The sequence below is a fragment of the Epinephelus moara genome, chromosome 5 (genome assembly GCF_006386435.1).
Source record: "Epinephelus moara isolate mb chromosome 5, YSFRI_EMoa_1.0, whole genome shotgun sequence".
Lineage (NCBI taxonomy): Eukaryota > Metazoa > Chordata > Actinopteri > Perciformes > Serranidae > Epinephelus > Epinephelus moara.
In genome coordinates, this window is record NC_065510.1 from 105,880 (window position 1) to 121,326 (window position 15,447).

Here is a 15,447-nt window from a genome sequence, read left to right on the forward strand (position 1 = left end):
TTGCTTTTTATTACCAGCATTTACTTGTACTTTTATTTTCAATACTCCATTACATTTCATACAATACAATATCTTTTGATACTTGAGTACAGTAAATATCAGATACTTTAAGACATTGTCTTAAGTAATATTCTAATAGGTGACTTTAACTTGTACCAGAGTCATTTTTGATAAGATATCTGTGCTTTTACTCAAGTATGGCTTTCAGGTACATCATCCACCACTGCATAAATGTTAGTTTTTGCAAGGTCCTTTTCTGAGAGACTATATTCTTGCCATTTCTTCAAAGCTTGTTTCAAATTTCTCTCACTTCAGTCAATTTCAGAGATACTGGAATTTTATTTTATTCAGCTGCAGCTGTAGTAGGTGTTTTTGCTCACTGAACTTTTGAATATTAAAATAATGGTAGAAAAGATTTCCCCACACTTAAATATATGCAGTGAATCAAGATTGTTGTACATGTATGCGCTGATGAAGCTCTTATAGGTGTAAGTGTGCAAAAATCTTTCCCACCAGTTTGGACTTCTTGGTGTATTCAGCACCTTGCCAAGACTGAGCTGGTTGAAGCAGTGGTTGTCCTACAGAATCGAAAAAGAATAAAATCTGATGGGCTGCCTCTTGTTGAATAGTTGTGACTGTCTCTGAAGCTATTAAAGTAGCTGAACAGATATTTGGGGACGTTCTTTTAAACAATTTTATAAGTAAGTCCCAACTGGATTTGTATTACTCTTTTATTGACAGGAGGCTGAATACGTTGTAGAAAATGCACTGAATCAAAATGGGTAGGAGAAGGTAACTGTAACTTAACTCAACCCTGATTTACTTGGACAGTCTGGAGTTTTTAATGTGCTGTGTTGTACTGTTAAACCAGGGGGTGGCAGCATAGTCAAAACAACATTGAACTAATGCTCTTGGTAACATCTGAAGCGCTGAACTGTCCAGTACCTCAGATTTTCTTGCCAAAAATTTCGTCTTTTTGCAGATTTAAGAGATGGCCTTTCATAACCATGGCCTCCAATTTTAATCCACTATATTGTTTCCACATGGTTTAGTTACTTTTCAGATTACATTTGTATCCCCTTCCCCTCCAGTGAAGACCATGCATCTCAAAATGTGTTGATTTTGAATTTTTGTGATAAAGTTAAGGATGAAGTGTTCCTTTATGTGTTGGCAAAAATCCCCCACTTCTTGAGCTAAATAAACTCTTTAAAAACCTGCTTGGATCAGCTGGAAAATGCATCATCACAAAACTGAAAACAGGTCTGTTTTTCTGACACCATGAAACATTGACAGTCTCACAGGACAGCCACGCTACGAACATACGATGATCTTATAGAATATGATGCATTGCTGTAGATGAAACTCCCCAACAGTATATAAAAGAGTTAAAATGAGCACAACCGTAAACATCTACAGCAGTAAAATGTGACATACACATTAATGCAGCAGGAATATTAATCCAAAAACATCCGATAGAAGGAGAACACTGACAGGCGACATTTTATTGCACAATCAGTACTTTCACTTTTCATACTTTATGTATGACTTGTGGTTTTAAATGCATGACTTACTTGTAGTGTAGGTGTTAGTACTTTTCCTTCAGTAAAGGATCTGAACTTCTTAAACCACTGCCTAAACTCATAACAAAATTATTTTTTGAATGTTTGGCTTTATTGAAGGTGGCCCAGTGTGACATAAATAAGGTTATGCTGACTAAAAACAATTAATACAATTTTATGGAGCAGTAAATATAGGTAAATGTCTGAGGTCAAACTGCGACATCCAAAAGCCGTAGTTTGATTGGCGTCTGATGTCAAATATTGTATCATTTTCTATTAGAATAAAATGGTTAAATAGGCTATGTTGATTTTTTGTGTACCAACTGCTGAAACAGTATATATTTTGACATTTGTAAATACTGTATCGCACTAGTTCCCAAACTACGGTGTGTGTACCACTGGTGGTACGCAAGCTCCCTCCTGTGATATGGGGAGTAATCTCTTTATATAATGCTATCAAAATATTTCGATTGAAAATACTTAAATTACAAAATAACTTTTGCCTTTTGATATCACATTCATGATTAGTTAGAAGCGAAGCTGCGATGGTGAGCTGAGGTAAGATTAATGGTTTGCAAACACCAAAATCGTGGCTTCAAACAGGAGCTATTTGGAGGAGAAGTGCAGATCAGGAGGAGAGTATTTTGAGCAGCCCTGCTGAACTGAAGTGGACAAGAATCAACCAAGCACAAGTGCCAGTGGCTACTGAAGCAGCGGCAGTGAAGTCTCCTCAGCACCTGACGAGGGGCTGGCTTTTGAGGTGTACGTGAGTTTTGCCAGAGTTTAAGTGCCCCTTTGCAAAGTGCGACTGAGGCTGACAACAGTCAACAATAAATAATCATCTGGCTACTATGATTAGGAATAAACCTGCCTTCTGTGTGAACTGTCTGTAGCCACTGTATTTTAAGGTAGGCCATTGTGGTGGTACTTGGAGAGCCTGATATTTTCTGAGGTGGACAGTGTGAAAAGTTTGAGGGCCACTGCTGTAGTGTGGATTTGGGGAATACCATTACCACCATGGTTTACTGAGACCCTTAATTAGAATAGATCTATTGCTAAAAGTTATTAATAACACCTGTGTTTTTCCTATAATGACAAGTCAAAGTGTGCACTCTGAAAATGGCCTATAGCTATGTCCAGTATGGCTTACTTCAATGTGAAACCAAGAAAACATTTTACTGTGCGTACTAGGGTTGCAGTGATATACCAGTTTCAAGGTATACCATGATATAAAAGTTGATGCTTATCATACTGTGTACATCTGCTTATCTATGGTATTGAAAAAAACTGCAAATGGACGGAGAATCTCACCTTTATTTTAGTTATTTTTAAAGGGGAGACTTTTTACACACACTTCCATTAACAAAATGGTTTCAAGTTTCAATTATAGTAATAAAAAATTTGTTCAACCAACAATAACCCTTGTGTTTTCATTCCTTTAAGGGTCATTTTGACTGATAATAATATAAAGTCTATAATATTGTGATACCGTGAAACTGCAATATTTTCTGAGACAGTTATCGTACTGTGAAAATCTCATACAGTTGCAAGCCTAGTGCTTACACTGGAGCAAAGAATGCTCATTACATGCACTGCATTTTGCTAAAAATCACACAATGCAATGCTTCATATTTCATAGATGTGTAAATTACAGTTATGCAAAATTAAATATTTCAGTATTGATGCAAAATGATTTGAAAGTGTTCAAAATCTCTGTCAACCGCTGACCACAGAGTGAACTAATACATATTGACTATGTTGGGAATAGTCAACAAATGATCAAGGGAGTGATTTCAGATACAGTCAGTTCCAGTCTTGGGCTAAAGATATCACATTTTCCAGTCTTGGGAGTGCTTTATGTAACTCTGGAGAAAGATAGTTGATTGACGAGTCTTATTTCCAAGTCGTCAAAAACTGACGCTTTGGGTGGTTTGGTCCAACAATGACCTACCTTTCTCCAGAGTTACATACAGCACCTTTATGAGCACAGTATTTACAGTAAAATATAAAATCGTATCATGTAAGGAGTAAGAAGCTTCCTCTCCAGTGCTCCTCTTCACTTGATGTGTTCAGTTTTGCTCAGTTTCCTCTATCAGAGCTCTTGAGCAAAGCACTGGCCACTTATATCGTGACTGTTGATGACATCACTCCCCTGCTTCCTGCTGTGTGGTGTCAGCATCATGCTCGCTGTCGTCTGAATAATTCTCATGATCGTCTGAGTAGTGGTAACTTTCATCTGAGTGCTCATCATCATCATTTCTGCGATAATCCTGATCCGAGTGGTGACTGCTGGCTTCCTCTTCATCACGGTGGTTTAGTGAAGTCGCGTCGCTCCCTCCGTCCCTTGTGTCCACGTCCACATCTTCATCATCCAGGAAGACCCTTCTGTAGTGAACAGGTTTGTATCCCATGTCGGGCTCGTCTTGGTCACTAACAAACAGAAGAACACAATCAGAGAGTCAATAAGACCATTAAGCTTTAAATACGGCTGCACTCTCATTCATAGTAAACACATAAACAACTGTCTGTGCACAGTTCTTTTCACAATAGCACAAAACATGCTTTACAACCAATAAACAATAATTTACCACACATTAACAAGAACTAAATATAATAAATCTTTGAGCAGACAGCCCCGACTTCATGACATGAAATGTGATTTGTCTGATTTACCCAAAATATATCAGTGTTGGTATGTCCGACACCTTAAAGCAATTTCTGCCATCCCTATCAATCATAACATACACAGATTCTCTAACAAATTTTGGTCCTAACAAATTTTGGTCCTTTGAGCCAATCCGAATAACTGCTTTAGCCTACGCCATGAAATCTTCGGGACTATGAGGTCAGCTACCCATTTAGGCACCCTATCCCTGTTGATGAGCTGGCCAGACCGGCTTCTTCCGTTAATGTTCTAAGATGTATTTGTAGCATGAGAGATGAAAGCTACCAACGGTGACAAGATGTGAAGCTTTTTTGTGAACTGAGACATTTAACGAAGATCAGTTCATTTCTTTGCTCTTCAGATTTATAAAAAGTGATCCATGCCCTCCATGCCTACAGCGGCTGAGCCTAAATGTTATGCCACTGACGGGCTGCATAGACAGGCTACTTACTAATTGATGGGCTCTTCTGACATAACCGACCACTGTTAATCAAGTGAAAACAAAGAATCCCACTTCTTCCGCTTGTCTTTGATGTAACAGCTAATGATGACCAAATGTTGTTTGAAAATGTGACATCAACCAATGCTGACGATCCAATTTGACTAGAATATTTATTTCACAAATATATACCTGAATATTTCTCACCTAAGCCTCTCTGAAAAGACTCTGCCAGTGAACTCTGTCTCTGTGTCAGGGGTCTAGATAGCATTTTCCCCCTCCTCCCTTCATTTCGCTTGCAGTTGTCTGTCTGATATTTTTCCTCTTTTGTTCAGCCATCAATGCAGTTATGTGCTGGATTAAACTGGTCAGGCTGCACAGCACGATGTGCTGCACATGCACGACACATGTTTGAGTGCACACAACATACATGCACTAGATGTGTTCACTACAACAAAATGTTATTTACAGTTTTACTCTTTTTTTTTTGAGATATCTAAAGAGAAAAAGAACTTAAATTTTTTTCTGCATCCATTTTTTCTGATACATGGCACAATATTTTCAGTGTTTTATTTTGAAGTAATCCAAAAGTATTAATATTAGATTACATTTTTTTGTTATCCAATGGATTCTTTACTTATTACAAAAGTGGCTATGTAATTTGTTTCCTCTTACTGACTACATTTCAAAGTAATCTGACTCAGCCCTTTTCACCCACAAGGCAGCCAATGTGACCCGATAAGGAGCTCAGTGACAGTCTAAAGGGAGCAGCGTTGCCCAGTCAGCACGCTGCACGTTCACCACTAACTTAAGGTGAGTCACCCCCTCGCTACAAAGACACACAGCAGGTGAAGTCCAGCTGTCCTCTCCTCATCTACTCTTCTCCCTCACTGCTGTGTTCTGTGGCATACTCAGAGTGGGCATGCTGAGTTCACGTGCACAAAGCATGATCAGACACAAGAGATATAGTGGGGAAACATGCACAGCCGTTTTTACTCACCCACTTCTAGAAATGAACAAAGTCAAACTCACTATTTAAATCTTCTTTTGTATGTGTCTACTTGGAAGCTTTTTTACTTAACATTTATTTACTACTTCTTTTTCTCATTCCCTCTCTTTCTCTTGGCTGGGTTAGTAAACTTGAGTGTAGCATGTGTAGTTCACAGATTCACCTCTGTCTGCTGTCACTGGACGGGGAGGCTTTGCGTGCAGATCCTGATTTGGCCGCCTTGCTGCTGATAAACTCTTCAGTCAGATCACATCCGTGCAGGGCGTCTGTGTAGCGCTTCTCCGCTGCCTGTTTGGCATTCCTCTGAGAACAAAGCAAGTTCAGAGAGTCAGTGTAAACAAAACTATGACATGCTAATCAAAGCTGTTATGCAAAGAAATTACACACTTAGCTACTCTTACATTCTTGGATTTCATCATGCTGTGATATTCATGCATACGTGCACTTTGGGTAACGAAATGATGTTGTAGTCCATTAACGTTTCATCAAATTGGCTCAGTTAAGTTCGGGATTATTAACAGTTTCCCTCAACAAATTCAACTTTGTAGAAATTGCTCTGACCCTCTCCTGCAAACCACATATTTTACCTCTTACCTGTAAAGTTATTCATCAGTCTAGATTGCTTTGGTGTGATTTGCAGTGTTGGAGTTATCAGCCACGGAGATGTCTCACTTCTCTCCAATTTAATGGAACTGGATGGCGCTCGGCTTGTGGTGCTCGAAGCACCAAAAATAAAAATACATTTCAAAAACTCAACAGTAATATCTCTTTCTGGAAATCATGACCTGGTTACTTGAAATAATCTGCAGACCTTGTTGTGAGCAGTTTCGTGTAGGAACTATTTTCTTTCTACCCAACTACATCTGTGTGCGTCTACTCATGGACGAGAGGCTCGTGCTTGTGACAGCGTGAAGCAAAAATAATAATGGCGTCCTCCTTGGCTGAGCTGTAACATTAGCTAGCTCAGTGATGAGCTAGCAGTAGATACATGCTCCCTTCTGTGTGGTGATACAGTTGGCGGGTGTAGTTTGGTAGAGAGAGGGTATGGTTTAAAAAATTGCGATATCAGTGCCCGTAAGTGATACTGATACAAATAAGTACTTCATTCACTACCCATAATGTAAATGGAGTGGCGTTTAGTATATTGGTAGCCATACTTTCGAACATTTTGGTGGCATCTCCGCCAACTCCGTCAAATGCACCACGCTCAACTTCACCAGACCCCCGGCACAAAAAGGACTGAATGCAGGTATTGTTAGAGACGTGTCGGTACTACTTGGTACTAGGTTATTTCGGTTGATACCTTAAAGACATTTAGTACTGATACCCAGCCCTGAATACGTGCAAGTGTGCATTTACTGCTGGCTCACGTAGCACTGCTAATCTAGTTAACGTTACAGCTCAGCCGAGGAGGGCAACATTAACATTTACGTCAAGCATCTCTTCCATGGGTAGATGCACGCTTCCTTCTGCACTATGATAGGGTTGATGGCTGTAGTTTGGTAGAAAGAAAATAGTTCCTTCTTGACACTGCATGACAAGGTCTGTGGGTTATCTTGAATAAGCAGAACATGACTTCTGGAAAGAGACATTGCTGTTATGTTTTTCAATTTTTCTTTTTATTTGGCGCTTTGAGCACCACAAGCCAAGTGCTGTCTAGTTACATTATATTGGAGCGAAAGCAGACATCTCTAGATTGATAAATAGCACTACAGGTAAGATGAAAAATATGTATTTTTGATTCGTGGGTGAACTGTTCCTTTAAAAGCATATTTTTTTCTTGTACTTAAATTTGGTTTTGAAGCTGTTTGTAATCTGCTGTAATGACTTTGTGTTTGTGTCTTCAAATGTGTAGGAGGTCATACAGAAATCTGGTTCAGATGTTAGAGTATGGGTGCCAGCAGGCTTGCCACGGGTTTGATCACATGGACATCTTTGTTGTCAATATTCACCTGTGCAACCTGCTCCAGCAGCAGCGGCCTCCCCTTCACTCTTCGCTGCATCTCTTTTACCTCCTGCTGGTACTCCCTCCTGCGCTGAAGCTCTTGTTTCCTGCAGAAAACAGAGAATTATAGATCGTTGGATTTCATTCAGCTACAGCTCAGCTCATGCTGCAGTCATGTTGTTTTTATGGTACCTGAATTCTTTGAGTTTGGACGGGTGCGTCTGTGAGAGAGCCGTGTGGGGGTCGTTGGCCTGCGCTCGTTTTAACACCACCTTCTGCAGCTTCTTCTCCCTCTGCTTCTGCCTCTCCTTCCACTGCTCCTCCTCCTCCTCAGCCTTCTTCCTCTGCTCCAGCACCTTTCTGCTCAGGGAGACAATCTGGTCACCGGTCGAGAAAGGTTTGGATGGGATGGGGTCTTCAAGAGGACGGGGGCAGATAGTTGAGGATATGGGTGCAACAATCAGCTACAGGGTGTTGGAGTGGGCGTGGGGTTGTGAGCACAATGCAGGGATGCTGGGAAAAGGAGTTCCCAAAAACTTCAGCCTGCAGGGATTTCAAACACAAAAGGCAACTGCGGAGATCACTAAACTGGACATTTGAGTTCTGAGGCTGTCTCTATCTCAACTAAGATGGTGGAAGCCTTTGGAGTCCTAAAATGGTACCTCACAGCCTCATGGCGCTTTCTGGTGGCATCTGTGACTTTGGTGGGCAGGAGCTCCAGGCTACCAGAGAGGGATGAACACAGACTTGAGTTTGCCGTACGAGTCGGCCCGGGGCTGATGTACGGCCAGCGTGTTATCCGAGGGCTGGTCTGCTCCTTCTCGATGTCTGCCAGGATGCGTTCACGGTGTGAAGTGATGTGCGACGTCCTCAATTCAAAGGGTTCGCATGCAGTCGTGGGCTTCACTTCTTTATGTTTCTCCAGGTGTTTCTGGAAGCGTCGATAACTGGCATCGAAGTCTGGCACCTCCTTATTAATTTGGGGCTTGTGGGAGAAGTTTTCATCCTCTGAAGCGCTGCCGTCTTTGGTCTTCTTGCGGTCACTGAGCCGTCGTGCAAGCATGCTGGGGGGCATTGAAGCACTGCTAAGCATCTCCTGAGCTCTCATCTGTATCTTGATGGACCGATACAGCTGCTCCTCCTTCATCTGCTCCCCTGATGCTGCTGCGTACACTGCCTTGGGCACAGGCTTGGCCTTGAAGGGTTTAAATTTCTCCCGGTCAGACAGTTGTGGGCTCAGCAGCTGTTTCTGCTCCTTCTTCAGTCGCTCCCTCTCCAGGAAGCTGAAGGGCTTCTGGATGGATCGAAGATACTGATCTTCTCGCTCTCTCATTCGCCGCCGCTCTTCGGTGCGCTCCTGCAGCTCTTCATACAGCGGGAGGTGAACATGAGCTGGTACGGGGCTGGCACGGAACTTCTTCTGGCACTCTGTCAGTTCTTCTAGCTGCCGTCGCAGCTCTGCATTCTCCTGTTCGATCTCTGAGCGTGTTTTTATGCCACGCTTTCGTCTCTCAGCCTCACGCACCGTCATCTGAAAAGGTTTCGGGACGGTCATTCTGTGTTTCCAGTGCTCCTGCTCTCCGTCTTTATGCCCCTGCCTCTTCTTTCCTTTTCCCTTTCGCTGTCTTTTCTGGTCTGCTGGCAGGCTGTGCATTGAGGAGGATGTAAGGTGGCGATTGTAGGGGGACAGCTTAAAATCCTGCCACATGTTTTTGATGTGTTCTTTAGGAGAAAAAAGCAGGCCTTTCTCCACATCGTTACTGGCAGCTTCATCTTCGTCTGAAGAGTCTGACTGTCTGGAGCCCCTCCTGAGTTCAACAGCAGAGTGCGACTTCCTCAAATGGCGTGAAGCTGCTGGGCTGCTGTTCAACCACGGCAGCCTGACAGAAAAAATCAACCAATGACTGTTAATATGACAAAGCATGTAATACTCAGAAAATGACTTACCAACACTCAAACTAACATATCAAAATAAAGTAAACCAGGGATACTCAAATTGCTTTGCCTAGGGGCCCCTTTTTGGAAAATGATTAATTTGATTTTGAAATTAATTTTAATTGTGAATTAGAAAATGGTCGGCGGGCCACACAGCACCCTAGCGCAGGCCAGTTTTGGTTCACAGGCCGTGGTGTAAACTGTTCATTCTGAAAAAATAGGGTGGAAAGGTGCTGCTATCTTTCATAAATTCACAATAATAATCTACTGTGTAAGATTTAGTGGCATCTTCTTCCATGTGCCAAGAGTGTAAGAGAACTATTGTGGCTGACACGAAAATGTTAGTGGCCCTGTCTGGAGCCAGTGTTTGGTTTGTCCATTCTGAGCTGCTGTAGAAACCCCATGGGGGACTCCGTAGAGGAGGACATGCTCCGTATGTACATATAAACATTGATAGGTCATGAACTAAGGGTTGCATCTAATAACTAATAACAGAATTAATTGATTAATATTTTTTTCTTCAATAGAATTTTAAAGGATTGTGAAAAATACCCTTCAAAATGTTTTGGAGCCTAAACTAACATGTCCAAATTGCTTATTGTGTCCAATCAACAGCTCAAAATCCAAAGCTATTCATCACACTGAGGGAAAAACCAGCTTGATGTTTCAGACTGAAAAGTTAATTCAAGCAAATAATCAATTATTAGAATAGTTGCAGAATAATTTTTTGTCAGTCAAATAATTGATCAGTCATTTCAGCTCTAATTACACTTGTATAATAAAACATGGAGCACACAGTTGAATCAATTAAAGTGATGCAACAGTTTGAAATGTGTGAGCCACAGTCCCTCTGCTCAGTGTATTTGATTAAGTGTGATGATGATTTAAAGGATCAGTTCAATTAAGCAATTATTCTCATGTACTGATTGACTGAGGTATTGTGTTTTTGTCCAGCATAAAGCACAGAGGACAGACAAACAAACAAACAAAAATCAACAGCAATGTGTCTTTCCACAAACAACTCCCAGGTACTTTGGATAATCCACAGACCTCACTGTCAACTGTTTACACCCTAACTACTTTCTACTTTAAAAATAGCCCCTGTGGTTTGTAGATTGTCCAAAGTTACTGGAACATGATTCTGAAAAGACACATTGCAGTTGAGTTTTAAATGCCAGTTTCAATGCTTGAGGCAGCACACACAAAATGCATTGACCTCCATTAGTGGGGTAACAGGATTCTGAGATGGATATCTCAAAACGCAGGGAACACAAAACAAAACTATCTACGAGGCTGAATACCAACAGCAGTGACTGAGAGACTATGTTTATGTGATTTGGGTGAGCTGAGTCTTTAAGTTGTTGTGCGATGAAATGTTGATACAGCCACTCTCTGGGCCAGATGGCGTAAGATCAAGGATTCACATATACATCACCGCACTTGTATATTTAGTACGGTTGTAAAACTTCTCTGTGTGTTAAAGCTCCACAACAACAGAGAGACAAACATCCAGACATGAGAAACCAAGCACAATTAACTCTGAGTCCCTCTTACGGTAATCGTGATTAAAAGCCACCCACCTGTGCCTGCCTGTCTCCAGCATCGTCACGTCCAGAGGCTCCATGGCCTTGAGCTGCAGCTTCCGCCGATACATGCTCTCCAGCTCAGCCATGGTGCGAAGGTGGGCCCTCTTCAGCTCCTCCAGCTTGCTGTAGTACTCCTCGTTGGAGAAGAAGATTTCACTCAGGTCGAGGCGGTCTCCTGCTGCTCTGTAGTCAGTCATCAAAAGAGGGCCGCCCTTCGCCACGTAGTCCTCATCACAGAAATCAGAGCCTGAGTCCTCATACTCCAGCTGAAAAGAGGTTGAAAGACATGTAAAGCTAATTCTATATCTAAATCTTAACTTTTGAAAAGGGAGGCCTCAGTGGGAAAAAAACAACAGTTGAATTAGTCTTGTGCATATTATGATTCACGCAAATGTAGCCTGAAACTAATAAATTTTTCTTGAAGCTGCCAGATTATTATGTTTTACGCTACACTGTTTTTAAGCACCAGACCTCCTGGAGCAAAGCAGCCCCGCTCAGCTGCACCCCTCCAGGACTAAGCCTATTACCAGCAGCCACCTGGGCCATATGGTGAAGCACAGAGGGCAGCTTACCATGAAAGAGCTCAACTGACACACATCCTGCATCAGGTGTCTGGCTCTTTTGATTCTCACATTATCATGAGATGTTTGTCTTCAGTGACATGGGACAACTGCTGCAGGATCCTGCATGGGAGGAAAGCATGGTGCTGTCCAAAGGATACTTTAGGATTATAATCCGAACGTGACGTCTGGTAATCTAGTCAAGACGGAAGTCCAAAAATAGTCGGGCCAACAAATTATACAGGCCAAATCCTTTCCACCACCCGGACTGACCCGAAACTGTCAACTGCTTGACAAGATCCGTCTCACTAGAAAAACAAAAGTACACTGGAGAAAATATAAATATTACAACTCTATTAAGTCAGGATTGAAGTATGGAAGGGAGGGAAAAACACATTGAGCCTGAGAGCCACATTGCGATTAAATAATGTGCCACTAAGCCACTTTTAAGTAATTTTTTCCACTTTGTTAAGAGAAACTGGATATTTATGTTAAATAATATAGCTAGCTGACAGCATCAACAATGTGTAATAAATATTAATTTAGAGGTGAATTACCTTAATACTTCTTCCCTGGTGCCCAGGATGATAATTTTCATTTATCCTAGATCTTTGTAGACCTTAAAATACCTATTTCTAGCGTAACAATTCAGACTTTCCGAGCCATTTATCTAAATTAAACTTACTGTTATTTAAGACAACAGTGGGATTTAATTATATTGATTTAATTAGACACTTTCTCTAGCATTAGGTGTAACTATGGTACACCGCCAGCGAGGAAATAAAATAATTCTGAAAATATACAACCAAATGTATTTTAAGTTGACAGACTTTTAGTTACACCTAGCTGTGTTAGGGTTATTTTTTGTGTAGTAGTAAAAGATGTCACTTTGAAGGTGTTCTTTAAACTTAAAGTTAAGTAAAAGTAGAAATACCATAGTCTAAATATAATATTCTAAAAAAATACTTAATTGCAAGAAAAAGTCCTGAAATTAAGATATTGCTGAGAGAAAAGCACATGAGTATCATCATTAAACTGTACTTAAAGTATCAAAAGTAAAAGTAGGATACTCATTATGCAGAATAGCTCTTTACAAAGTTTTATATGATTGCAGAATATTATATTATTCTGTTTTATCAGTAATGACTACATGTAAGAGCATTTTAATGTTGGTTCGTCAATGTGGAGACAATATTAGATACTCTGTGCACTGTTGGGTAGATTAATATATTTCTGCATCATATCATATGTTAAAAAAGTAAATTAGTTTTAGGCTCTGGTAACAAATAAGTACTAATATAGTAATCTAGTAATATATTAAGTGCTAAAAAAGTGTAGTAAAGTAAAAAGTACAATATCTCCCTCTGGATGTAATGGACTACTGTAGGAGTATAAAGTAGCCTAGCATAAAATGGAAATAATTAGAAGTAGTCCGACCTTAAAAGTGTAAAGTAACGTTAAGCCTACTTTAGTACAGTACGTTAGTGAATGTAATTAGTTACATTCCACGGCAGACTAATACTCAATAATGTGATTTTAATTGTCGTTACCTCCTTCTCGTAGTCCCGGTTGTCCATATGACTTGTAGCCGTGTACGGCAGCACTCTCTCGCGCTCGTAAGAAGCTAACGGCGCTTTGGTGTGCGGGTCTACCGGCGTTTTCAAACACGAAGTGACCAAAACGTTTGTCCGGTGGGCGTTCGCCATGGCGTCGTATTGTTTGTTCCAGTTTTAAGAAAAAAAAAAAAAAATTAAGTTACATAAATCCGGTAATCAGAGTCGCTGTCCGCGTACCGAAACTTTGTGTCGGTATCCAGGGAGCAGGTGGGTCACTTAGCAACGGACGGAGCTGAGCTTGGTTGGGAAGGAAGTGACGCAGCGTGAGCGGAAATCGATTTTTATTTATTTTTTATTTTTTATTTTTAAATAAATTTGTCGGACATTTGTCGAGCATACAAGAACATACAGCATCTCGTAGAGGATGATCCTTCTATGAAATAAATAAATAAACAAATTGATAAATAAATAAAAATACTGGAAGGTAAGTTAATACATTAAAGCAGCAGGCATACAAATTATGACAAAATGGAGCAAAAACTTCAAGATCCAAAACAAGGATCATAATTTAAAACAACAAAAATTGAGAAAAGTCGACAGTTATTTTTTTTGCAGTCCTGCTAGAGTTCTTTTTATTCCAGTGACAGGAAAAAGAACTTAAAGTCATTTATAAACCAGTTAAAAGAGGGTTTACTATTTCTCCACTTGCTACAAAATGTATATTTTCCCATGAGTAAAATAATATTTATTATGTCAGAGACAGATGACTTCAAATTATCCATATAAAAAAAAGAATGTGAGAGATTTAAAATGTTGGAATGTCTTAATCTTCAGCCATAACCATTTTTAAATGTCAGACCAAAATCTTTGAGACACAGGACCTAAATGACCTAAATGCACTACAAGAGTTAGGGGGTGTTCGTAATTTATGAGAGGGGAGGGGGTGGTGCATAAAGGGGGAGGCATGTCAAATTATTTTTCTAAGCACTGAAGAGGGACTTACATTTTTTTAAATGGCTGTAAATTGTATTTATTTACCCCCGATTTCTTAAGAAAACATGTCAGATTTGGGGGGCATGTTTTGTTTTTTAAAACACCAAAATTTCACTATTTATCAAAGCATCATCAAAATCACTCTAAATCATTCCACGTCTCATTTTAAATTTTGACGAAAATAAACCATTTGCACTGACAAACTAGCATGCACGACAAGAGTGAAAAACCAATGCTTTTTTTAATGCCAGGATTTCGTCTTGAACATTTATCTTTCAAACACCAAAGGGTACGTTTTTTTAAAACTCTAACAACTAATTATAGTGGAGGGACAGTCATGCATTTTTTTCCCCCAAGTCAATCAGGGAGGCTGAAGAAAAATATTCAGGGAGAGTCAAAAAAAAAAAAAAAAAAGTCACATCCCAGCCACCCCTCTCCTCTGATAGGTAGAGAACAGTCCCTCAGTTACATTCGACCATTGAACATATCAGTGGAGTCGTTTTATTTCTGCAAAACAGATATTAAAACCACAGATATTTCTCTCCTTTTTTGTAGACTCCCAACTATACTGAAAGCAAACAGAAGAGTTGGTGTTGAACTCCAATCCATCATGTATAGACTGTAATGAAGGGACATTGGAAAATTTAGTAACACAATTCCCATAGTTTGGAAAGAAAATCCTACTCACCTTTAATGCTTTATGTTAAGGGTTTAAAATCTGGACAGTATCAGGTCTGTAAAACTTCTTTTTTTAATAATGCTAGACTTTGTTTTCAACTGGAGGTCACTTCTAGAAACTGAGATTTTGAAGCATATTCTGTCCCATGTTGAACGATAGATGTTTAATACTATTAAGTCTTCTCTGGTTTAAGCTTTTTTTAAAAAGTACAAAAAAAAATCTGTTTTGCGTTCACTAGTCTTCACTGTTTGGCTTTGCTACTACCAACATGTAGTCCAACAATCTTTAGTACTATGATTATACTACCTTGATGGCAAATTCATTGTTCAGTATTAAAACTTGAGAGAATGGCCTAAAAGTTATCAGAATTCTTTTTTATTATTTTTACACATGGAGCCATTTTTCAGCTTTGCAGGGGCAAAACACCACCTCCACTCTACTGATACTTGACTGGGTAATGTACACTGGTGGCACCCCGTCTCACACAGTGTGATGTACCTTTTAGCGCTGCAGAATTAAAC

At 40.1% G+C, this 15,447-nt stretch overlaps 1 protein-coding gene across 1 annotated transcript; it reads right to left on the reverse strand.

The window, feature by feature from the left end:
* Positions 1-427: 427 nt before the first annotated feature.
* Positions 428-13,522, reverse strand: fam161a (FAM161 centrosomal protein A). The gene is made up of 7 exons (XM_050044623.1): positions 13,249-13,522; positions 11,133-11,404; positions 8,280-9,497; positions 7,810-7,977; positions 7,625-7,724; positions 5,836-5,975; positions 428-3,989 (listed from the first exon to the last, which is right to left on the reverse strand). The coding sequence occupies exons 1-7, from the start codon at positions 13,402-13,404 to the stop codon at positions 3,704-3,706; spliced, it is 2,340 nt and encodes a 779-aa protein (XP_049900580.1). The 5' UTR covers positions 13,405-13,522; the 3' UTR covers positions 428-3,703.
* Between the last annotated feature and the right edge of the window lie 1,925 nt (positions 13,523-15,447).